This window comes from Lycorma delicatula, chromosome 13, assembly GCF_047948215.1.
Source record: "Lycorma delicatula isolate Av1 chromosome 13, ASM4794821v1, whole genome shotgun sequence".
NCBI classification, from domain to species: domain Eukaryota; kingdom Metazoa; phylum Arthropoda; class Insecta; order Hemiptera; family Fulgoridae; genus Lycorma; species Lycorma delicatula.
In genome coordinates this window covers 1,782,990-1,809,462 of record NC_134467.1, presented here as the reverse complement: position 1 = coordinate 1,809,462, position 26,473 = coordinate 1,782,990, and the positions used below count along the sequence as shown (strand labels likewise).

At 31.2% G+C, this 26,473-nt stretch overlaps 1 protein-coding gene across 1 annotated transcript in view; it reads left to right on the top strand.

The window, feature by feature from the left end:
* The first annotated feature begins 5,016 nt into the window (after positions 1–5,016).
* Positions 5,017–26,473, top strand: part of Mob4 (MOB kinase activator 4) — a 39,198-nt gene continuing 17,741 nt past the window's right edge. The window contains exons 1-3 of the mRNA XM_075381755.1: positions 5,017–5,123; positions 8,177–8,340; positions 18,417–18,626. Of these exons, the coding sequence (XP_075237870.1) occupies positions 5,064–5,123; positions 8,177–8,340; positions 18,417–18,626 (434 nt within the window). The 5' untranslated portion in view covers positions 5,017–5,063. The remainder of the gene's footprint in view (positions 5,124–8,176; positions 8,341–18,416; positions 18,627–26,473) is intronic.

The window sequence follows — 26,473 nt, the reverse complement described above, 5'->3', positions numbered from 1 at the left end:
ATATATATATATATATATCTTTTCGCGTGTTTCGCGGCTCGATCAGGATATTAAGAGGTTGACAGTTTAAATGTTTATATAATTACAGTTTATTGGTTTAAAATGTTCATAATTACAATCAAACAAAAAACGAAAAACCGTCACGCGCTAGCTGATTTCCCCGTTATCCCTACCTCGTGCTATATGTAGATACTGTTTCTTTTTTGTTTAGCCTCCGGAACCACCGTAAGGTATTACTTCAGAGGATGAATGTGGATGATATGCATGAATGTATATAAAGTGTAGTCTTGTTCGGTCTCAGGTTGGCCGTTCCTGAAACGTGTGGTTAATTGAAACCCGATCGCTAAAGAACACCGGTATCCACGATCTAATATTCAAATCCGTATAAAACTAAGTGCCGTTCTAGGATTTGAACCTTAGAACTCTTGACTTCGAAATTAGCTGATTTGCGATGACGAATTAACCCAGCCCGGTGGGCGCTATATGTAGATGATACTAACACGCTTGTTTGTTAAGCCCTGTCACTCTCTCAAACTCTCTCTCTCTCTCTCTCTCTCTCTCTCTCTGTCTCTCTCTGTCTCAGACACACACTCTTATATACGGCTAACGCGTACACGCGCGTTCTCTGTTTTTTATAATGTATGTATTCCAATTTTATTTCATATTTGTTAATAATAAAAAATGTTATCGTTTGTGTGTATTGCGTATACGTTATTTGCACCGTTAATAATTCATATAATATTGCGTAAGAAGGTTCGCTTCCGTCGAGTGTCCGCGCACCGACGCACTCGTATTTATTTTTTTTTGTTAATTTTATTATTAATCGAGTACTTTTAATGCTACTCTAATTAAGGTTTTACCACGGTTTACCTTGATAGTCCACCCGGTTGAATGAGGTCTTGTTTTTCAACGGCGGAGCGGTATAGTATCTACCAGTTCCAATATTTTAACTGCATCGGAGAATTTTTAAAATACAAGAGGCGGCTGAAATGTTACATACAGTCGTTGGTAACTCGCAAACGAAAAGAAATAGTCGAATGAAACAAATAAGGCGTAAAAATAAATTTTAATTTATACTGAAACTTAAATTTATTTTTCCGCACAGTTATAGATTACAGCTATACATTTTTCCCAACGGTGAACCGGTTTTCTCATTCCGTCGATGAAGACCGGAGGTCTTTCCACAATCGAAGTTCTTCGGTTCATCAGCTGTGAAGTAACGACTACCTTTTAACCGAGAAAAGAAGTGATAATCGAAGGGCGCAAACTCCGGTGAGTACTGGTGTACGAAAAAGGTTCAAATTTCGACATCAGGAGAGCTTCGGCAGTACTTCGACTTAGCGTTAACACGTCGCGGAATTATTGTTCCGTAGATCCTCGGGCACGACACACGCGTCTGTTAAGGGGTTTTAGAACGCGTTAAAAAACCTCGTAGAAGGAGGAGCCGGAAAACCTCGTATTCCGGCTCCTTTAGGCGCTATCGGTTACAGAAAACGGTTGACCGCTGCAAATTTTGTTCTCGATATTCGCCTTACCGGCTTCAGATGCACAAAATTTTGTCGCCCGCATACACACAGTACTTCGATCGACAGTCGCTTCACCGTAAACGGCTTTTAGACTTCGATGAACTTTCACTTACGTTCATTTTTTCCGCCGTTAAAAATTCAGTGGCTGCACGTTTTTTTAGATGTTAAATTATTTTAGACGTTAATATTGTCGATAGAAATTTTCTGCTAAATTCTGTAGGCGTATTCCTGCGGTTAAAATATTACGCGTCCAGTATTTTTTTCCGATTACGACCGATCAAAAACGTACCTACTTATTTGGGTTTCAAAGCGGTCGAGTACGATGCGATTCTGTTCTCGGACGAATACAATTTATACAACTAATTTGATTATTTTAGATGTAAATAATTAAAAAACATTCGTTCCGATTACGTACGTAGAATCTTTTGATAAACTCAGTGGCCAAAAATTTAACTTTGTCATATGTTAATGAAAAAAAAAATTACAAAAACAATTCATTTTTTCTATAAAACTTATAAATGCTCATACGTATTTAATTTAGAACAAGTTTTTGTAAAAAAAAAAAACCCTTTATATTTACGTTACACAGTATAAAATTTCTTCGAGCTATAAGAAAGAAAATGGTTTTTACTTGTTATTTCTGTTTTTAGTGAACGATCTAAAACGTCTTCTGACCGATTAAAAAAAAAAGTTACGTTAAAATACTCTATTTAATAAAAAAATCAAAATACTCGATCGTAAAGTTTTCAAATAATATAAATATTTTCCACAGTTATTTAACATATGCACCGTCAATTAACACCTTTAAAATAATCTTTTCATTTTTGTATTACCCTTTTGTAAAATAATCTTTTTATGCATTAATATAGAAATTAAACGCATTTTTTTATTCATTAATTTTTTTATATTTTGTAACTTTGCTAGGGGAAACGAAAACTTTGACTACGTGTTTCCTTTGATTAATACACATAATCAAGTTGCTTTTTTGTTACCGATTTAGGTTTCGTTTTGAATAATATATTTATTTATTCATAAATTTAAAAATACAGTAAAAACTTAACCTTTAAAAAAAAATAATTATAAAGAAAAGTTAAGTAAAGTGCGTTTTATCGTTTCCAAACTGCACCTTCAATCTAAAATGTTAATTATTAAAATAAAAATTATTTTTACTTAATTTTTTTTTGAAATAGTGACTTTTGACGTTTACAAAAATGTATTATTATTTTATTAACCTTAAGATGCGGTTTGGGGAAAGCGAAGCGACTAATTTTAAACTATTTCTGTATATGCGCACAAATATTTTCTAATTAGTGGTTTCGATACTGACGTTTTTTTAATTATTATTATTATTATTATCATCAAATATTTGCACCAATTATATGAATCGCAAGAGAAAGTCATTTCGATGATTCGCTCGTCATTAATTCTTCTGATTTCTGGACGACTAAAAAGATGAAATTTTGCAGAATCTTTCGGAAAAAATTCATAATGAAGTGAACATTACTTTAATTTAATACCGTTTACAGGTTAATTAAAAAGGATTATGAAAACAGAAAAAGAACTGGGAATTTTTACGGTATTTCCTTACGTAAAAAAGTATCCGGTTTAGAAGGAATTTTTTTTGTTCATCGATAAGAAGATCAAAAGAGAAATAAATCAGTTTATCGAATACAGGGAAATTTATTTGGAATATTTATTACGGTAAGAATTTTGGCGTTTTTATATTTCATAATTTTTTTAACATTCTATGAAAATAAATGTCAAATTTTTCGTTTAAGCTAGCCTTAAAAGGTAAAGCGAACTCAACCCCTCGATTAGAAAAGCGTTTCATATATTCTATATATTATATTTCGTGCAGATAGTTTTGTGTATAATAAATTAAATGCATTTCATTTTTGTACGTTACGAAATTCAACGAACCCCTTCCAATCCTGTACTAATATTACACTTTAAAATCGTCTATTAAGATGTAACTAATAGTACACCGAAATGTATTATTTCGTTTTTAAAAATATGTAATATAAAATTTGAATGTGATATTACTTTTATTTTACAATTTACTATTTATTTATCTAGAATTCAAATAATTTATTTTTCTAATTCTACAATTAGAATTAATAATTTATTTGCACATATAAAAATCTAAATATACCGATATTGTAATATTTGAATGACTTTACTTTAAAATAGATATTTAATTATTTCAGCGACAAGTATATTTTTCTACTGATACGTTTGTAAATATACATTACCTCTTATCAATTGCCGTTATCCACTCGGTTGCCGACATATTTCAAAATTGATATAAATATATTAGAAAATGCAAAAAAAAAACACTAAAATTTTATATAAAAAAAAAAAAAATTCATCGTACACTAAATTTCACCTAAATAACATTTTCAAATGTTTCATAAAACACCACACACGCTATCACATGTTCACACAAACGATTACTACCCCTAACTGCTACCGAACGCCTATATTTTGTAGTAACGCTGCACGCCACTGCATCTTAAATATATCAAATTAAATACTGAGCTTAACGATATATTAGTTTATAAAATTAAATAAAATAAGTCTAACATAATAAAACTGGAGTCTAACAAATAAGTTATTTAACGGTAAAATTAATTGTATAAGATGTTTAAACGATTAACGCTGTAAACAAACAAAGTGAGATAAAATTTATTTTGATTCACGTCGTTCAACCCCTCTTGCATGTTTAAAACCACCTGTATACTTCGAATAAATTATTTTATACCGGATAAAGATCAAAATCATTTTTAAACGCTCAAATATTTGTTGGTATTTTAACAAAAAAATTTATCTTTATTTTTTTTTAAACTTAAATTATGTAACCGAATGAAAATATTTTAATGTTAAGAGTTTTCTTGCGGTAAAACCTTTTAATTTTAAATCGCCTTCGCAGGTTATCCTTTTTTCAACATAGAGAGCTACAAACGATGTTAGTTCAACACATATATCACAGGTAGCAGCATAATGTATTTCGTAAGTAAATAGGCTACTTTAAAACGTTTATGTATTTACTTTGCTTAAAATAATTATTAATATATCGGTCTAATAAATCGTAATTTATCTAATATTTAATTTCAGCATCGGAAAAACGCATTCCCATTTTATTTTCTAATCCGATCAAAAACATATATACTATTAAATATATATATTTTACTTTTCATTTTATTGTTGAGATGTTTTTAACTAAAATTAAGTTCTAGATATCGGACTATACTAATTTTTCTCCTCACTATCTTATTTTACAGATATAGATTTACCTCTTGTTTTTTAAATTCATTGAACAAATATTATAAAAACAGTAGAAATTTTATACATCTCTAATTAAACGATTAACTGATAAACTTTTCTTATGTTAAAAATCTATAATTGTTATTAAATACAGTACAGTTTGGTAACACTGAGTGTTTTCTTAAAAGAATTGAGTTGAATATAAACAGTTGGTAGAATTGTAATTCACAACTAAGAAAGTCGAATTTTCTGACTATTTTTGCGGTTGCAAAAATGAAGATGGCCGATGGTTCGAGAATTCTGAGAAGAAATCGCCCAGGAACTAAAGCGAAGGTACATTTTTATACTAGTATAAATATGTACTTATTATAATATATATATATATATATTTTTTTTTTATTAATGCGTTATAGGAAGATAAAGAACAGTGATCGATCGAGTCAAAGTTAACCTATATTTTTGGGTTTTGTTTTCCTTATTTTAATAAAGAAAATGCTTTAATATGCTGTTTATTACTTTTATTTTAATAGCATTGCAATCCACTTTTAAAATCTTGTTAGATTGCTTGTTGTAGATGATTTGAATGTTTAAATTAAAAACTGAATTTGTTAAGAATAGTCTTGGTTATTACAGATTCTTTTTCATGTATTTTGGTTTCGTTTAGACAGCTCTTTTGATCTTGTCCTGGCAACTTTGCTCTATGCTTGTATACTTTTATATTCCACTTTACAAATTAGTCTGTAAGCTTAATAGCGGATGCTTCCTTTCAACTTTTTAATATTTTGTTAACAAATTAGTCTAAATTTTTTAGTCTAATTTTTTTATTTTTTAGTGGTAGTTCATTATTAAACCCAATTCGTTCGTTGTGTAATGGAGTGAAAAATCATTTATTTTCTTAGATGACTTATACAATTTAATGTACTTTTTATAAAACAAGTATTAGCTTTGTGCTCATTAGTTTTTAGGCCTTATTCAAGAAGTCATTAAATCTGCTTGTACTGTTGGGTTTTGTCATATCCTTTAACAAATCTGTTCATTATTTATAAAAGATAACTTTCTTATTTAAATCCATTGTTTACTGTTATCAAATTAATTCTTATATTTTAATTAATGGTGTACAAATTATTTATTTCTTCATTTAGTTTTGTTCTTGTATGATTATTTAACCCCTTAGTGTAAACAATCTGAATAGATGTTAACTGATGAGTACAGCAGAATCCACATGCTCATTCCTTATTTAAACTTGATTTTTTACTCATCATCTATATGCGGCTACTTTCCATTCTCAATATTATACAAAAGACCTTATTAATACTAAAGACTTGTAAGATTTGCTGAAGGTAAACATATATTGTGCTGTTTTAAAGGACAACTAATATGGGCTTTTTTTATATAAGATTCTGCAGTCATAGGGATAATGTTCTTGAACATAATTGATCTTGGACGTATTTGCAGCAACTAGTAAATCTGCGACAATTTAATTTTGATATTTGAATCTGTTATGATTTTTAAAAATCAGATACGAGGGTGGAGAAATAGTTAAGGGGTACTACATTTATTAGACGGTTAGGTTTTATGAAAATTTTACTTTGTTTTATAAAAAATGTTAAATAGCTTTTGCTCGTTTCAACCTAATTAACTGGAAATTTTTTACCAACATATTAAATAAAGTAGAAATTGTTTTCATCTGTTATTGAATGAGTAAGAATTTTAATAAAAATTTTCTCTAAAAAAATTACTTTATTATTTAACTTTTTACCATTGTCCATTTTTTAATGAGATAGTTTGAGAAGTAATAATTCAGATATATCACAGATATAAGAGGTAATAAAAAATGTTTAAAAAAATAAAATTACATAGTTTAAATTATGTATGGTATGGTATATCTTTTGACAAAGTTTCATACTACATGGTTGATGCAATTTTTAGTCTGTTTACCAAATCAGTCCGGAACAGTTTATTATTTTTCTTTATAAGTTATTACGCAAGATACAAAGATAAAAATGATTTTAAGTCTTAAGTAAGTTTTCAACAGATAAGCAAAGAAAAAAATTTTGGCAAACCCAGAATAATCTATTTTTTCAGTATTAAGACTACCATGCCACAAATATATATATATATATATATATATATATATATATATATATATATATGTATAACCTAATTACAACAAACAGAAAAATAAACCTACACATAGAAAATTAGAAAATTACAAATATTTTTTAAAGACCATGTAATTTTTCAGTATAAGTAGTTTAGTAACCAAAATATTCAGAAAAAGTATACAAAGGGCCCACAAAAGATGTAATATAAAATTAACAAAGAATTATCTTAACATATTTTCTGTAGAGTAAGTCTTGATTTTGCATAAAAGTAGTACATATTATATATGACTCAAATGAAAAACCTTCTCATTTTTTTTTTTTGAAATTGCAAAAAGAGTTGCCAAAGGAAGTTTGTAGTTTATTTTTACTCCATTTCACAATCAGTGAAACAAACCAATGTCATCAGTGGCAGGTTGAGGTAGTCTTTCAATAAAATATATTAAATTTTACTTATTTGCTAGTTAAGCCTGACTATAACGGAAAGCTGGCTTTATTGAATTAAAAATTAGAAACAATAATTTTTTTTATCTGTAATTTTAATAATAACCCTTGCACTAATACTTATGTTATTTTAATCTCATTCTAATAAGCTGAAAACCCACTTTTATTTAGTAAGTTCATAATGTAAATAATGTATATTACATTTTTACTGTGCTGAATTACAAAATTTTGGTGTGGTTACTTTGAAAATTATGAGACAACCAGGTATAAGGCGTTTAAGATGAATAACTTAGGTTCTAAATAAAATATATTCCAAATTTGATCAAATCGCAGGCAAGTCTGTAATTGTACATAATTAACATTAAATTTTGTAAAATAAACTTAAAGTAGGAAATTACTATGGCCTGTTGAATAAAGCTGTGCATGCAAGGTTGTTATGTTTAATAACAGTTAAAATGGAAATTTGTTTATTAAACTATCATATTCGCTTGACTGTTATATGTTAAGAATTTCATTTCTTTAAATAAACAAAACAAAAAATTGAAAAGGTAGTGCTGTAATCCAATAATACAATGTTGCTAACTGCCTAGTGAAAATAAATAGAACATTCATTACAGAACCTCTAACATTTTTGTGAATTTTTAACATTTACAGTTGGAATTCCATCTGTAAATTTATTTTCTCATCAGAGCAATACACCTACTTATAACCAATGAGTAATTTTTTTATAGGTAAAGCCAAAATCTTCTGAACAGAAACCCGTTTATTAGCACCTTATTCTGTAGATTTATTTTTTTCGGTTATTAAAAAGTAAATGAACAGTTGTGTTTGTGATTTTAGGATTTTAGTCGGTGGCCAGATGAATTATTTGAAGAGATGGATAGTACTCTTGCTGTACAGCAGTATATACAACAACAAATTAGGCGTGAACCAGGAAATATTGATTTGATATTAACGCCACCCGATTCACAAGACGAAGGTGTCTGGAAGTATGAACATCTCAGGTATGTTGTTAACAGATAATGAACCTTTATCAAGAAATTTCATGATTTATTGAGCTATTTATTTCTTAAATTGTCTTTTTTCTCTCTTTTCTTTGTTGATTCATGATGTTACAATCTAGTTAAAAATCTCAATACCAGGATATTACATCTGAAATAAATTAACAGAAATTAAGTTGTTCTATGATAGCAAGCTAACTTGAGTACATTCCATTAAATAAAACTTACAAAATAAACATAATTAATACAAGAATTTTTAACTATTGGATAATTTATAAATTTCTTTTAAGAACTTCACAAAATGATGCTACTAGGCCTATGTTATAAAAAATGTAGGCCTACATAACAATTTAACTAGTACCTGTATATATATTCTGTGCAGCCAGGTTTGAGGATCAATAACTCTAAAGCAGATTGTCAAATTTTTATGTTTGTTATGCCAAATTTTAGCTCTAAGCAATTTTTCATTCAGTAGTAGTCTTAAAAAATGTTTTCATCTCTTTACTTGTTGACAAGTCCGTAGGTCTCAATACAGGGATTTCTATGATGTTGGGTATCTCAACCTGAGCTCTCCTAGTGGCCCACATTAAAGCACAACCAAATCATCCAACCTCTGATGTGATATTCTCCAACCAGCATGTTAATCAATAAAAAGAACAGCCATCATCTACTGCTCTGCTTGTCAACAGATCTCAGTGCCTTTTCCTAGCTCTAAATGTACAATTACCTCCATTTCTTGTGTTGGTGGCCTTCTCTAGTAAATTATTGCTTAAATCTTTGTTGTTGTCATAAGATGAATATAAATCTGATTAAATTACAAGAAAAATTCTATAATGTTATAAGTAGCATGAGTCCTGATGCTAGAATTTTACGGATGGCTTTAAAAACGTTAATTCTATTGGCTGTGCTTTTGTGGTTGAAAACAGAACGTACATGTTTGGCCTCCCCTGCATTGTCAGTATTTTCGTTGCAGAGCTGTATACTATTAATAAGGCCTTAAATACAAGCCATGTTTTTTAATTAAAGGCTATTTTGATATAAAAATTGAAGTAAGCAAAATAAAAAAAATCATTTTAACAAATTAACTTATTTTTACATATTCATCATTCACTGCAATAAATTTTTGGCATTGGCTTAACCAGTTTCATTATTCCATTACTGAAGAATTCTTCCTCCTATGATTTAAACCAATTAATTACGCTGTTTTGAAATCCCTCATCATCTTCAAATTTCTGAGATGCAAGCCATGGTTTTAAATGGAGAAAAAGGTAATAATCACTCGGTGCAAGATTCAGACTATAAGGTGGATATTCAAAGATTTCCCAACAAAATTTTCATAATTGTTCAGTTTGCCATGTGAGGTTGTGCATTATCGTGGAGAAACGAAATTCTGTCGGTCATCTTCCCGTGCCTTATGTTTAAAATTGAATGTCTAAGTTTTGTAAGTGTTTCACAGTACATATTGGCATTAACAGTTCTTCCATATTCAAGAAATTCAATCTGCAATATCCCTTTGGCGTCCTAAAAAACCATAACCATACGCTTTTTTATTGAACTTCAGAGATGATGAATGCCGCCACCATTGCATTGATTGCTGCTTTGTCTCAACATCTTAATGAGTTATCTTTGTTTCATCACCTGTCACAACATGTTTCCATAAATCATCACCTTTATTTTTGTAGCATCTCAAAAATGTTTGAGCTGCAGCCAGATGTTTTTCTGTCAACATCTTTTGTACCCATCTAGAACGCAACTTTCTGTAACCCAGTTTTTTCAGTTAAAATGTAGATTACTGATCACAAAACAAAAGGAAATTTATCAATAATTGAGAAATAGTAAGCTTTCTTTTTTCACGGATTTTTGCATTACATTTTCAGTCAGTTCATCTGTAATGACAGTCGAGCGATAACTACATTCTTTGTCGTGAACATTCGTTCTTCCTTCACAAAACAAACGACACCATTGGTGAATTTTACTTTTGCATATAACACTGGGTCCGTAATCATTGACAATTTCTCTATGAATATCAGCAGTAGATTTGTTTTCCATCAATAGATAATGAACTGCTGATTGTAATTCACAATTTACAGGATTATTTATTGTAACACTCATTTCAGCCAGACTATACACAGCAACTAACATGAATAACATTAACCTATTGTTGCAAACAGATGATTGTGGATATAAATAAGCATGCTACACTAGCGCCCATCAATTTCCACCATATCTAGTGGCAGCTAATTGAAAACAGCACTTACTTAAAAAAACACATCTTGTGTAATTAGCCCAACATTTCAACATGTACTTGACTGCTCAGATTCCATGAGTGCCATGCAGGAGATTGGTGGCATGTATTCCAGGCACTATATTGTCTGGGGATTCAGTGTGTTATTTTACAAAAGATTCAACATAATACAGTTCTGAGCTTTTACTGGATCCCCAGCCATATTGGAATTTTAGGCAATGAGCACGCTAATAGTATGGCAAAAGAGGCTTGTTTCCAGCATCCTTTAACTGATCGCATTGTTTTGAAAAATCTTGTCTGTTTTCTCAAAAAGGTGGTTCATGATGAGTGGTAAAGTGAATAGAAGCAGCAACAGTAAATTTCATACAGTTAAGAACACTGTCGCCATGGAGCTCCTTATGGGTATCTAAAGACTCAAACAGATGCACCCATTTGTGCTCCCTGCAACTGCCAGCTAACAATGCACCACATCCTTCTGGATTGTGTCTGTTATGCGGCATTGTGTCGATAGTTTAAACTAGAGGCTAACGTGTGAGATGTGCTAGAAAAAATGAAATGATATCTTATATTTTAAGATTTCTTTATAATACATACATAACCAGGCATCCTGTAACATAAGGAATTTTTTTCATTCACCTCTCATTAGTGCAGTACAGGACCTTGGAGACATTTTAATAAATGGGGACATAACAAATTAAAGCTAATGACCAAATTATAAACGTCATTCTGTGCGCCTATATAACTTTTGTACATGCTCATGTACTATATCATGGCAGATTATGTCTACTGTCACATGTTATCGGTTCGATTAGAGTATATTGAGAATTGAGATAACCAAATTTGCAATTTATTTACTGTAGAATAACTTATGTACAAAACAAGTAAATTACATGTCAAATAAAATTTTGATTTTACTATGAACTTCACATTAACTTGATAAAAATTAATACAAACTTAATGAGTGATCATGACAGTGAAATCATAATTACAAAATTAATAATTAACTTTATACAAGAATGATTTGATTCTGTTTCTTTAAAAGGAAACTAGCATACTCTTTTATCAATGAATAATATCACTTTGTCCCCCTGTTAACAATGAACTCATCGAACAGCTTCTTGTACTTAACAAGAGGAAAGCAGAATATTCTTGTGATGCATACGCTTTGCAATAGCACACTCACTTTGAATGTTGTTACACACTATTCTCAACTTTATTGCACATCATTCTCCACAAAAAAGGATGGTGCATGGGTTTGTTTGTTTGTTGTATGCGCTGTTATTTTTATTTTAGCTGCTATTGGTGCAGAACTAGCCAATTGTGGTACACCAGATGGCTGCGCATGGCAACTCTCTCCAACTATCTCAGCCAACTCTCCTGCTAGAAGCAGTCTACTGTCAATTAATTTACAAATTATTTTATTTAATTTCTAAGCGTATATTATTTTTATTTATTTAATTCTGTTAGTAAAAGAAAGGAATTATTAGTTAATATTTAGCCATAAAAAAAGATTCTTTATTTAGCGGGAGAGAGTGTATGGGGTGCATTTGGCCAGCGCATCACATGGACCGCTCTGTGCCAATAGCAGCTGTTGGACTGGCAACTAACCCAACCTCACATGAACATATACGAGACTAAATGAAGAAGACAATATTCGCAAGCCAACTCCCTGTTACCAATATGGCTAACATTAAACATTATATTTCCGTTAAAAGCTATCAAAATTATGTAAGAACTAATTCTATATCTACTCTATTCTTAAGCCTATTTTAAATTAAAAACACCAAAATCTTCAGAATGATATTCTCACAAGTATGAGGATACAAATGCATCGAGGGTCTAGGGGGCAAAGTCCTGACCGCCTAGTTTTGAACTAATGTTTACTTGACCTCGGCAGTATTATACTTATGGACCTAGTGCTTGAGCTGTAGTAACAACAGTCTATTCACTCTTTTGTTCGTTCAAACATAATGATTTTTATTGTCAGAAACTTCTACGCTATTCCAGAGTTTCTTTCTATTGTTCCTTTGTTGTTGTCATTTCTGGAATTTTCTTTTTAAATCTATTTGTTGAATTTATGTTCATCATTTTCTCTCTCTTATCCTGCCACTTTCCATTACTAGAAGCTTCTCTACCTTTCACACAGTCGTAAATGTAAATTGTTAATCATTAAACACTTATATGACAATCGCTAAAATTCTAGAATATCTGTATCTATTTACACTGCTTAATGATTTTTTTTTTGGTAGTGTCCCCATTTATTATAATTAATGAAAAGTTAGAATTATAATAATTTTATTTAATGTATTCAGTAACAGATGTTGAGGGTCCTTTTTATCAGCTCTAATGAAAATTATCACAATATTATTACTTATATGCAGATTCTATTCAGAAATTACGTAAGGGTGGCAATAACAGTACTGCTAATCTTATTTTATGTGAAAGTAAAAATATATAGTTACAGAATCAGTGATGATAGATATCATATTTAAAAAATTACAAACATCATCATACTTTGTATGATGATAGTTTATTTCTAGCTAATATCCATTCTATGATAAAAGGATACAACTTACAGTAAGTCGGTATGAAGATATCCCGCTATAAGTATCTTGACAATGGCTGAAACTGTAGAAAACTAGAGTAAGATTTACTCTTTGCAAGTAAGTCTTGATATTTTTAATATCCTTCTTGAATTTAATTTTAATATCTTTCTTTTTTAATTACTTCTCATATAAATTTAGACATTTAAAATTTGGCAGATCTATTGAGAAAACTGTGACAAATTACCCTTCAAAATTTCAAGTATATTTATTGCTGAATCAGCCAGTTAACAATCATTGAAAATAGGGTCGTGATTTTTTTCTTTAAAATGGATTCCTATTTTTGAAGTCGACCGCCAAATGTAAAATTGACTGGCTAAAAACTAGAATATCAAACTTAATAATCTAATGATCTGTTATTATTCCTGAAATTTGACTGCACATAGTATACATTCGAATAATAAATTTTTTTTTTTTTTTTCAGTTACATTCTATACTAATGAATACCATTGTTGTGGTGCTCACTGAACTCACTGAGCACTATACTCAGAAACAAATTACTATTTGTAAGTTATGAGTTCGATTTTTGTCATTTATTTAATACTACTCTTTTTAACTATATAGTTAATTCAATAAGTTAATAATGTTTACCATTTCTGTTAAAAGTTCATATTATTTCTGATATTGCTTTTAACTTTACTCGTTTCATTTGGTGTTCTTATTACTAAGAAAAGAAATTGAAAAAATTTGATCCTAATGATAAAAGCAAACCGGTAGACTTGCAGCGAGTTAGGTTATAATAAAAGTACAGTTAATGATCGGTAACATAAGATAATAATTACATACATAATTTTAACCCCGTTTTTGTCTTATTAAATTTTTACACTAAACTAAATTTACTGTAGCCTATTTATTAAATCTAAATATTTTATATTTAACTTTCTTATTAACCAGTTGAGGCTGCAACCCTAGATAGGCCGGTTAGGAAGTAGTCCGCTCATTATTTTACTAAATTTATTTAACTGTTATTGTGATCTATTTATATACAACTGCTTGCTGCTAATCTATAAACAATGTTTTGTTTTTTGTGCTTGTTTTTCTATTAATAAAACAAACAAAAAAATTGATCTGTTTTAAGTTTATCTGTTCTCTGTCGCATAGATAGAATTAGTAATTTTTTTGTTTCGTAACATTTTCTGTTTCTGTAAAGAAATGAGAAAAATGTTAAAAAAATAGAATTATACGAGATTTTGTATTTCAAGCCCTTGTAATCAATTTTACCGCAGATCATTCATAACATCAGAAACTTTAGATAGACAATTTCCTTGCTAAGTGCTTAATTCTACTTAATGAAGTGTGAGTTAGTATTTTGTTTTGTAGGGAAAATTAAAAAATCCCTCTCTTTTTCAGGATAGTGAAGGTGACGCAAAAAGAAATGCGTCCTGAGAGGCGCATGGCAGTTTTTTCATATAGAATCCCAAATTACAACTTTTGACTTGAAGATACAAATTTACAGTATGTAATAAAAATTATTTATTTAATCACAGGAAAGTGATGCCCAATGTAGAAGACTGATCCGGATATATCCCGATCACCCCTATATGTAGACTGCTATAATGATAGTCTTCTTTCTTCCTGTGAAAAAAATTCCTTCTATTGCCGATTTGTGTCAGCCATTAAATACTTCACATATGCTGAAAAAATTTTTAATTTTGTTAAATATTACACATGGCCCAAAATTTAAGTAGAAAAATAGCCCAACTGATTTCCTTCATAAATAAATTTTCTAATGAAATTTTAATAATCAAAAAAACTAATAGCTTTTCAATAAATTAATCAGCATGTAACTTACAATATAAACCATCTTGATCAATAAATAACCTAATAAAATTTAATGTCTATTTATTTATTAGCATAATAAATAATTACTGTTCCATATTATGTTTTTTTATAAAAACCAACAGATTCCAGAGTAATAATATTAAAAGTTCAGATTCTGACTTATAATAGGCAAAATTTGGATCAAAACCCCAGCTTATTTAGAATAAATCCTCCTAAAAGCTTTGAGAACTTCTGATTTACGCAATTAATTTTTAAAAATTAAAATTGTATTAAACTTTCCAGAAATAACTATCAGCATTTTTAAAGTGTTAATAGTAATTAAAATTAGAATATCTCTAAAAATATATTCAAACTTTTTGTTTTATTTTTAGGGGAAATAGAAAAAAATTAATGGAACAATTTTTTTATGCTTGTTAATTAACTCATAAAATGTTGAACACATTTAAATTGCTTTTCTTTTTTCTCAGATTCCTACTAAAAGTAGGTTTTATGATTTGCTATAATTAACTAACAAATAAATCTGCTGGAATAAAATAAAAATTCTTTTTTTTCCTCATACTCAACATCAGTCAAGTTCAAAATAAATTATGATTTTTAGTAATAATCGCTGTAACAATTAATAGTAATTAACAATTGCTGTAAGGTTATTTGAGACAGTTTTTCCTGAAAAGTTTCTTATGAGTTAAGTTTCTAACAGTCATGTTTTAGAAAATTTCTTCAACATGAAACAAAGCTTCTTACCAAATTTCATGTTTTGGCCTTAGAAATTACAGGTAATCAGATAGAGAAAATGAGATGTTTGTCTATATTTTATGTAGAGCTCAAGTTAAGAAGCCCAGGTCCATTTCTGCACTTAATTTTCTTAAACAATCTATTTAATTTTCAAACATCTAAAAAAAATTAATTAAATGATGTAATGTAAAAATAAATAATAGAATATTACGTGTTCTTTATGTTTATGTTTACGTGTCCTTTTTCTCACATGCGCATTTGAAACTTAGACAAGATGGTCGTTATACAAAAAAACAGAAATGAAACCACAGTAGTAGTAGTATTAACTGGATTTTCAATCTGTAAATGCAAAATAGAATTAAGCAATAGATAGATCCTTTACTTCTAATAGTAGTAGTTTTCAAGTAGAAGATAAAATGTCTTCTATGTGGGCATTGGTCTAGAAAAGTCTTGATAGTTTTAGAAAAATTTTGTATTTCAAATTCTTTAAAAGTTAATGTTGAAAAGTCTTTTTGCACCTTGTTTTCAGAAATGAAATAGACATGATATACAAATAAAAATCTTTATTATTCTAAAGCGTAAAACATTTTGACAACAAATTTACTTTACGGGTGTTCCACTAGTTCTTTGGCTAAATTTCGTCAGGCTTCCTTTTTTTCAGTATTTACTGCTGCTAATTAATCGGTCTGGAACATTTTAAAAGGCTCAAAATATCATACCTGGAAAACTAGGAGGTATCTGTTAGCTGCATTGGCCAAGAGTCGTCGTACATGAATAAAAGAAGAGGGCAATTATTATTTTATAAAAGATTTCTAAAGCTGTTCTTCGACAATTCCAGTGCTTATATTCAGGTGGAATTAGGAATAATTCTTACTTGCTTTGAAATTTTTAAGAGATGGTTAATCGTCAGATTAAGTTATTAGTAATAGAAGTCAGACTTTCTAAAACTTGTTCCCTTAGACTGATGTCGGTGAATGGTGAATTCAGATTACTATTCTACTGGTATTCGTGTTTTAAACTAGATTTAAATTAATCAGGTTTTGATTTCTCTTAAATTTTGAAATTGATTTTGAAAAATAAATTTTGATACTATTTTATGAAACTCTCTTATTGTAAGAATGTAAATTCTTTTAGTTGCAAGCTGCAATGATTTAGATGAATTATATTCACATTATGACTGCTGACTGAAAAAATTAGCAATTTAGCATGATTGCATTTTTTCTCCTGTAAGAAAAACTTAATGTTTGTTTATAATCGTGATAAATATAAATTCTATATGTGTTCAGAAGGTATGTGTAAGTAATGTGATCGTGATAAAAAATATTTGTATTTTTTTTTTCTTTAAAATGCAAAGTTTTTAATGCACGTGGGCGACAATTTGTATTTAATTATATCAGAAGTGATAATATATTCCTATATTTGTTAAAAATTATACTTGTTAATACAGAAATCAACAAGAAATTAAATTAGAGGATGTATTTGACTATTTCAAATTTGAAATTAAGAAAAGGGTTATTTATTTTAGATATGATTATTATCTGATTAAGGGTTTTAATGTAGTGTTTTTAATAATGTAAAATGTATGTATTTTGGACTGACTTCTCGCTCTTAGTTGAAACTTGAAGCAGAAATAAATTTCTATTTTATTTTTAATTATAATTTCCCAGCATCACTTTCTGATAAAATTTACACCTAACCATAAAATTACTAAACTCTACAGCAAATAAATTTTACTACGTACCTGCAGATAAAACCTACTTCAATATTTATTTTATGAAATTGTGTCTGATCTTTTAATTTTACCTACTATCAGATGTCATCTCATATTGCAATATGTTTACATTACTGTCACAACATTGTTACATCATTCGTATTTCTATAATTGTGTTTAGTGTATTTTTTTATTTGCAAAAAATATTCAGAAAGCAATATTCATTTATAATCTGCTGTGAATATTTCTTGAGCCTTCTCTGTCAAGGCTACAGGAAAAATGCATTTCCTCTGCACCATGTAACAGCACACCAGCTCTGCACAAATTTTTATGGTGTGTTCCATAAAGTATTTTTCAAGGCAAAAAGTTAAAACTTTCAAAATTCACTAATGCAAACATATGAACCAGTAGTTAGACTTAGGATTGTATGTAAATGTAATCATCATTAAATTTTTGTACATCAGTAATCTCAGTTGTGACTTAATAGATTTCAATTCACAGTATCGGTAAATGGATTGAAATCAAATCTCTGTTGGAATTTTTTTACCAGGTTTTGTATGATTAATGAAAACGTCAATATTTTATTCTCCCGACACAAGAATGCTGCTTACTAATTAATAAAATCGTTGCATATTTTTTTAAATGTACAACTAGTAAATCACAGTTCATCTATTATACGGCTCTGACTTTTACTTATTTGGCAAGTTATTGGAACATCATGGAGGAATGCATTTTGGTGAGAAAGATAAGATGAACTGCCAAAACATTGTTATAGAAATTTGTTAGACACTTTCACAGAGACGCATTCAAAAAAGTAGCTGATCAATGGGATGATTTCAGTCTTATCCGATTTCAGTGGTTTTATAAAAAAGTGAAAAAAAAATGCAGATAATATATTTTCCATAGATTATTGTACGTTGGATATGAGTGAAAATGTAATGTTATTTATTTATTTATTTTTTTTGTCTAAACTATAAACACTTAACTTTTAACCGTTTGGTTTTAGGCAATTCTGTATGGAATTAAATGGACTTGCAGTACGATTACAAGGCGAATGTCACCCAGAAACATGTACACAAATGACAGCTACTGAACAATGGATATTTTTATGCGCCGCACATAAAACACCTAAAGAATGTCCGGCTATCGATTATACTAGACATACGTTAGATGGTGCTGCTTGTCTTCTTAATAGTAACAAATATTTTCCAAGCAGGTAACTCTTTAAAATTAGTATTAATTTTTTAAATGAATACTTGTGGAAACTGTATCTTGAAATAACTGATAAACAGGTATCGTTAAATAATATTGATTAATTAGCTGTTTTTGCTATTCCTTTTTAAGCCTTGTTTTGGCCTTTCAATATTCTGTTTTTTTTTTGTATACAGGCTAAAAATGTTCTGTTGATTACATCATGTTGTCCTATTCATTCATTGTTGTATGATTTATAAAGTTATTCGATGTTCATCGGTACCTTTTATTTTATTCAGATAAGAACCTTTGATCTGTTAACTTCCTAAGTTCATAAAACTGAAACAAGTGAAAGTCTAATCCTGTTCGCGCAAGACGGAGAAATTCTTATCTTTATCACTGAATATTCCAACAGTTTAAACAGTTTTTCATTTCAATTGTTAAACGTAATGATGAAATTATTCTTAAATAGTTTTAGTCTTATAGTTGTTATCTTGTTTATAGGCTTCATAAATGTAGAAAAATCACAGCTTTGCACACATAGCTTATTCCTCTGTCTTAACAGATCATAATCGTTTCCTTGTTAAGTTAAAGCTAATAAGGTTTCAGCAGTTATATTTTTTTGTAAAAATTTGTTATCTTTAGCATTTTATATTATAGATTTTATAATATCTCAAATATGATGCCACCTTTATCGATTTAATAACATTCACTCTATTTTTACCTTGTAAATAACAGGACTAAACTATGTGATTTCAGTATAACTCCCGATTAATTACTTTGTTTATTTAGTAAGATCTTCTTTATCCGCCATTGAATGGATACAACAATCTTTTACTTTAACTATAATGTTTGATCAATAGTAATAGTTACTTGTATTTAAATTTCAAAATGCTGTAAAAAATTTGCGATGTCCAGGTTTGTCTGAACCGAGCTCAAATCTTAGCCATGCCTCTTAGCCTCTGCTCCTATTTCTTAGCGCTAATGAGCAAACTGCAAGGTGTAAATAGGTTATTAACATTGTAAATGATAGAATCTGAGTGCCTATTTGAGCTCCGAACCGATAGGCTATAAATATTTTCTATTTAATTGAGAACATGACACCTTTAAACATGAGGATCTAAGCACCATTCATTTATTTTTAATTTAAAAAGAAAATCATAATATTCCTTATGGAATATTAAGTAAAGTCGAATTTTCACTTCAGATAGTAGTACAAGAGTTTTTTTTTTAAATAACGTAAATAAAATCATGTAATTTTCAGTTTAATAAAGACAGCTGTTGTATTCTGTATTGTAAAAAAACTATTCCAAATAATTTTTACAAATTTTTAATTTTCTAATTTCTGTCTTTCTGGGATTATTTTTGAATGAGAGTTCCCTTTTTGGTAATTAAATAAGTTTGGTATTTAATAGAACTATCCAGGTGTTAAACAAATTAAGGAAGATATTTTATAATTAAGAACATATTTTAAGAGGTACCTCTATCATCACTTATAGAACTAATTTTTTTTAAATTATATGTTCACAGGATATTAAAAGTTTAATAAATAAAAAATCCACTGTTATTTGTCAAATTTTTACTTTTGTTTGAAACGTATCATGTCATTAGCTACTATAATAAACAGTACAGCAAACATGATATGATTATGATCTATTAGTATTATCTCTGTGTTGTTTTTTTTTTCTGTATTATCACTAACTATAATACATTATATGTTTATTATCACTAACTATATTAAACGGTACATCCCAAACCCGTAGAGAAGACACCCGCTTTGTAACGCTTCCAGTCGCCATATATCCCCTCCCGTTCCTAGCCCTGATGGGCTTTAACGGGAATCGTCTTTCACCCTCTAACTTTTTACATCTCATAGTAATAAGCCAGGCCTTGTTGGGATGCCACCAATGTAAATGCCTCTGTAGACATTTACATTTACTAGTGATTTTTAAAACTCAGCTTTTGCCTTTGCTGCAGGCCTAGTTCGGACATCTTGAATGTCCTACATCATTGCCCTCTGAACTTGCAAACCAAGTTCGTGGAAGCACAAACCGCATGCCTAGTTTTACATTTACTGAGCCAATTTCATGTAAATATCTCTTATTTTAGTCAAATGATTAATAACATACCGCCAAAAAATATTGTTCACAATGACAAAATTTAGTCCTAGTTTCCTTAATGAACTCGTTCATACCCCTAACTTGGGTTCTGTATGGACTTCATTCTGGTCTACCAGGTAGAGGCGGACAGATCTCCTACTCCTATTCAGTTCCATCACAGAGTCCCATGTGACATTTACTTCACTTACTACCATCGTTGAGATGCTGCTACACCTCACGACTGCATGGGAATCCATGCTCTTGGCAGTGTAGTTACCATCCCACTGACAGTGATGCTTGCTCATTCAAAACTGCCCTCATCAAAACGACGCTACACCTCACGGTTGCATGGTAATCCATACCCTTGGCAGTGCAGTTGTTGAATAAACAGTACAGCAAACATGTTAAGATCAGTTACTTTTTCTCATTGTTGTTTTTCTTAATTGTGATGTTTTTCTATGAGCTGCATTAAATGTTTTTATTATTAATTTTTATTCGTACATTTGTTCTAAAAAATTTGTTCTAATTAATCTCTGGCTGTACCTATGTAAATTTGTTCATATCAGTCGCATTTTGTTTTATAAATACCTATATTTACAATTTATATAATCTAGAGGTCTCCTCAAGTACTTGAAAGCATGATTTTGATCAATATATTTTTCATATTGATTTTCTGTATTTTTTAATTGTTTTATTCATATTTTAAATTAATTTTATTTTGTGATTTTCTTCTACTTGCAACATTGTTCCATTGTACTGACTAATTTGTAAAATTGTAATAATTTTTTTACATGGAAATGTAAAAATACACTGAATTTTTTACATTTCCATGCGTATATTTCTAATTGTCATAATTTTTTTTTTTGTTGTGCGGTGTACTTGTTCCTAACATATGTACATTGTTAAACCGTATTCGATCTTAGTTTATTGTTTGCTTTCGAAAAGGCTACACATTTATTCGGAATTTTCAAAGTATGGAAAAAATGGAAACATTGCTTTTAGTGATTCTTCTATGAATAAAACAAGCATTTACAAATGGTACACACATTTCGAAGATGCTGACAATGATGATGAGCACTCCAGACATCCCAGTGAATCAAAAAATCTATGACTTTGTCAAAAAAGTGAAGAAAATGATAATGGAAAATCACTGAATCATGGAAATTGCAACATGATAATGCACTTGCTCATACTCCACTGCTTTTCTGTGAATTTTTGGCCAAAAACTACACTGTTATGATGCCTTAGCCTCCTTATTCACTGGATATGGCCCCCTGTGACTTCTTCCTTTTCCTCAAGCTGAAAAGAAACATGAAGAGATGACATTTTGCCGACATTGAAAAGATAAAGACAGAATCACTAAGGAGCTAAATACTGCATTTCAGAGGTGCTTTGAAGATTGGAAAAACCGCTGGCAGAAATGTATTATATCTGAAGGTAACAAAATCAGTATTAATGAATAGATTTTTTGGGAAAAAATAAATTCAGAGTATTTCTTTATCAAGCCTTGTATTTACAAATTCAGACTTTTTTCATTATTTTGGGAGTATTTGTACTCTATTAAATACAAGTAGAATGTAGTTATCACAAACATTTTATTTAATATTACAATGTTTTATTTTATATTACAGGATTGCAAATTATGATGAAAATAGCATGTTTTGTACTTAACCTGTTGTAGAATACTAAGTGTACATTATTGTTTTTCCAAAAAGTTTGCATGTTTTCATAAGATTATAGCTGAAATTGACAAATTATAAATAAGCAGTCAATATTGAATAAAATGTTTCTTTTTGAAATGAAAACTCTCTGCTAACTTCCGTGACAGACCAGAAACATCTTAGCCTTTCATCCAGAAGATTTCAGGTGTGAACCCTGAGCAAGTGTAACATATTTTAAATGTTATAAAAAATTCATTCCGTATTAATATGGCCATATTCTTACTTAGATGACATTTCATCTCTTAAAATACAAATACCACTCACATGTTCGAGTTCTTTCTTAAAAGCTCCATAAACTTCAAATAAGTTTTACCAGCTAATTTCCAAAAAATAAAGTAAATCTTTTATACAGGTGATTCAAAGAAACGGGAAATTTAAAAAATTGAATAACATTAATGAAAAATTTTTTTTAGAAAATGAATTTTATTTCATGTAATTGTACAAATGTTGCCATTTTAGGATACATACATTTTAGTTTATTTTTTAAAGATGACATCTTCCAGGTGACCTCCTCTTCTACATAAACACTCACGAAGTCTCTTCGTTAAATTGTTCATGGTTTGATGTAACATCTCAACTGGAATCTTTGCCTTCAGTTCTTCCGTTGTAGCAGGTCTACTGTGGAACACTTTACTTTTAAGGTGACCCTGCACAAAGAAATCGCAAGCTGAGAGATCAAGCGATCTGGGAGGCCATCTAATGTCACCATTTCGTGAAATGACACGTTGTCCAAACAATCGGCATACAGCTGCCATCGGTATTCATGCAGTATGTGACGTTGCTCCATCTTGTTGAAACCAGGCTGTGTTAAGAATTGGTGGAAATCTCTTTTGCTGTTCCACAACAAAGGTTTCAAGCATGGCTACATAACAAGCCGACGTCACTGTAATCGCAAGACCGTTGTCATCCTCAAAAAAATAAGGGCTTATAACACCGTAAGATGACATAGCACACCATACGGTCACTTTCTGGCTGTGCAACGGACGCTGGTGTAGCTGCGTAGGATTTTCTTGTGCCCAGTATCTGAAATTTTGCTTGTTAACAAATCCACTGAGGTGGAAATGCGCTTCGTCTGATATCCACAGTTCGTGAACAAACTCTTCGTTATCATTTATCTTCTGAAGCATTACATTACAAAATTGTGCTCGCACAACTGCATCGTTCGGTTTCAGTTCCTGGACGATCTGCAACTTGTATTGATGGTATTGCAATCCTTCAGTAACATTCTTCGAACACTTGCTCCGGAACCTCCAATACATTCAGACATGCTGTTCGTCTGCGAGGTGTGAGGCGGGATCTGGTTCCCAGATCCGGACAAGTATCCAGTACGCGATCATGCGGTAGTGGGGTGGTGAGCTGTGTGCGGTACAACGATCAATTCAGCTATGATACAGTAATATTAATACACACACATAGCCACCGTTTCTATATCATCGTTGCAGTCTACGATACACGATTGCCTATCCTGCCCCTTCCCTCTTCATATTCTCTCTTCTCTCTCTCGGACCGTTTTTGTATATAAATAGCGAGCGCGGTACGCCGCTTATATCAGATATACATGAAACAGCTAACTATCGCAATACGTCTTACCGACAACAGAATAATATTAACAAGATCTAACTTTTTGAAAATGCAATCTGTCGACGACCTGCTGAAGGCCAGGAGGAATAAAAGCTTTAAAGCTCCACGACTGGGCGAACCGGCGACCACCTACAGAGACGAAGATAACTATATAACGACAAGGGAAGAACGAGCGCAGATACTGTCGAGTTCCGAAGAAGAGGCGGACACCCAATTGCCGGACAACGAGCTTGGAGCGGCTGCACTGCAGGAAGGGGAATATAGATGCGGCGAGGAGGTGGAGGTGGCGTCTCTAGCGCCGTTGAAGCCGCCGATGGAGTTGCTAAAGCGGATCGTGCAGCAGACAGAAGACTCCCTTACCATCACGACACCGGCGGCGGATACGGCGACGACGGAGGCGACCACCAGGCGAGGAAAAAAACGTACGAAGACGACCGGCGGCGAGACAGCGAGCTCGACCGGCTCTTTGAAGAAACCTACGGAAGAGGACCAGACGACGACGGCGACGACGACGACTTCGAAGAGCTCCAAACGACAAAAGAAGACCACCGCTACCGACAACGCAGACGACACACTGACACTGATGACGATAATATCCCTGCTTCCCAGCATACTGGTGAGCCAGCTGCCCCACATCCGAAACGTTTACGTTGCTCGGATGAAGTCGATCCCGTACGAGATCGGCAGGATAATACATCAAATCATTACAACCTGTCAGTCGCTCAGACCTGTGCCCCCTGGCACAATGTTATTGAGCGACTTGCCAGCAGAGTTTCCCGACCATTTCTCATCTCAGAGGTCGTACCCGTACAAGGAGATGTTGCTTGTGAACGAGTTCTTTCTAGAATTCGAGAACAGCTCCTCCGTATTAGGAAATACAGGCTCGGCGACGACTCCTTCGTGCTCGTCTGTCGGCATACAACCGACAACCCTCAGTGGGAACACTTGCACATCCTCCACACGTGCAGTTTCCAACGCTCAGCCTGCAGGTGTAGCGTACGGAAACATTACGAAAATTACCTTCACTTTTCCATCACATCAGGATTTTTTGTAAATCGCAAATTTCAAAATTTGTAAAAAGTTAAAAAATTGCGAAAAGCAATACAGTAAAGTAGACATAAAATGTTTTTTTTTTGTAATAAATATAATATATTCTCTTTTTTGGCTTATACTAAACATTCTTATAGCTAGCTAAACAGTTGAGTATTCTGAAGAGGAGGGCAGAGTCATTGACCCCTTAATTTGTTATGAAAATTGCCAAAAAAATAAGCCTAATTTCTATTATAGTGCATTTTTAAATGAATTTATATAATTAATTTTTATGATGTACATCATGTCTTTGGAAACCACTCCCCCTCTTCACCTACCCTTAAAGTATGTAAAATGCGTGCTGTTTTATTCCACGTGTCAAAGTTTCTTTGGACGGCTTATACTCTGCTTCATGCTTTTCCTTCTATTTTCTCTATAGGCTTCATCTCATTGTAACATCCAGCAATAGCCTGCCATCATCATAGTAGCCCATTTTCCTTGATACCTCCTTTCCATTTCTTTTATGTCCTGATGAAAACTCTCACCCATCTCTTCACTAACAGCACCCAGATTTTCAGGAAAATAGTCCACATGTGAATTTAGGAAGTGAACCTTCCAGCTCTTGGAAAGCCTAAATTTTTGTACTTTTGCACCACGTTCTCAGCAATTGATTTGAAGTTCGGATACTTCTTATTGCCCAGAAACTTTGTTACTATGTCTTTAATGGCTCCCCAGGCTTCTTTTTCTGCAACTCTCATTTGTTTCTCAAAATTACCATCTTCGAGAAGTTTTCTAATGTCAGAACCAATAAAGACCCGCTTTTAGTTTGTTGGTTGATAAGACTGGAAATTTGCCACAGAGTAAAACATTTACTGTCTTTTGGTAAGTTTTTGACAAATTGCTTCATCAAGCTTAACTTGATATGCAGAGGTGGAAAGCAAACTTTATTTAGATCTATGAGAGCTTTTTGGAGCATATTTTTGGATCCAAATTCTAATGAAAGTCTTTTTGGCCAATCTTTCCTTATCCAATGATTTTCTCTGTCTTTGCAATCCCATTTATATAAATAATAATGAAACTTTATGTATCCTCCTTGCTGTTCTAGGAGCATCAATATTATTTTGAGATTGCCGCATGTAATCCACTTATGAGTGTCGTATTTAATTTTATTGAGAACAGATTTCAAATTATTGTAACCCACTTTAAAATGAAAAGAATGTCCATTTCGTATTGACATACATATTCCCATTTTGAAGAAATCTATGAACAGTCTCCCGTCAGTACTTTCATATGGAATGTTAAATCATACATGGAAGTCCACGTACATCGGTGCTAAGACTAATTCTCCTTCTGCCAAAAAATATGAAAGAAATCCTTTTCTCTGTACATGAACCAGGAAAATGAGCTGCCAACTGCTAGCACATTCTTCTCTTAAGTCTCGA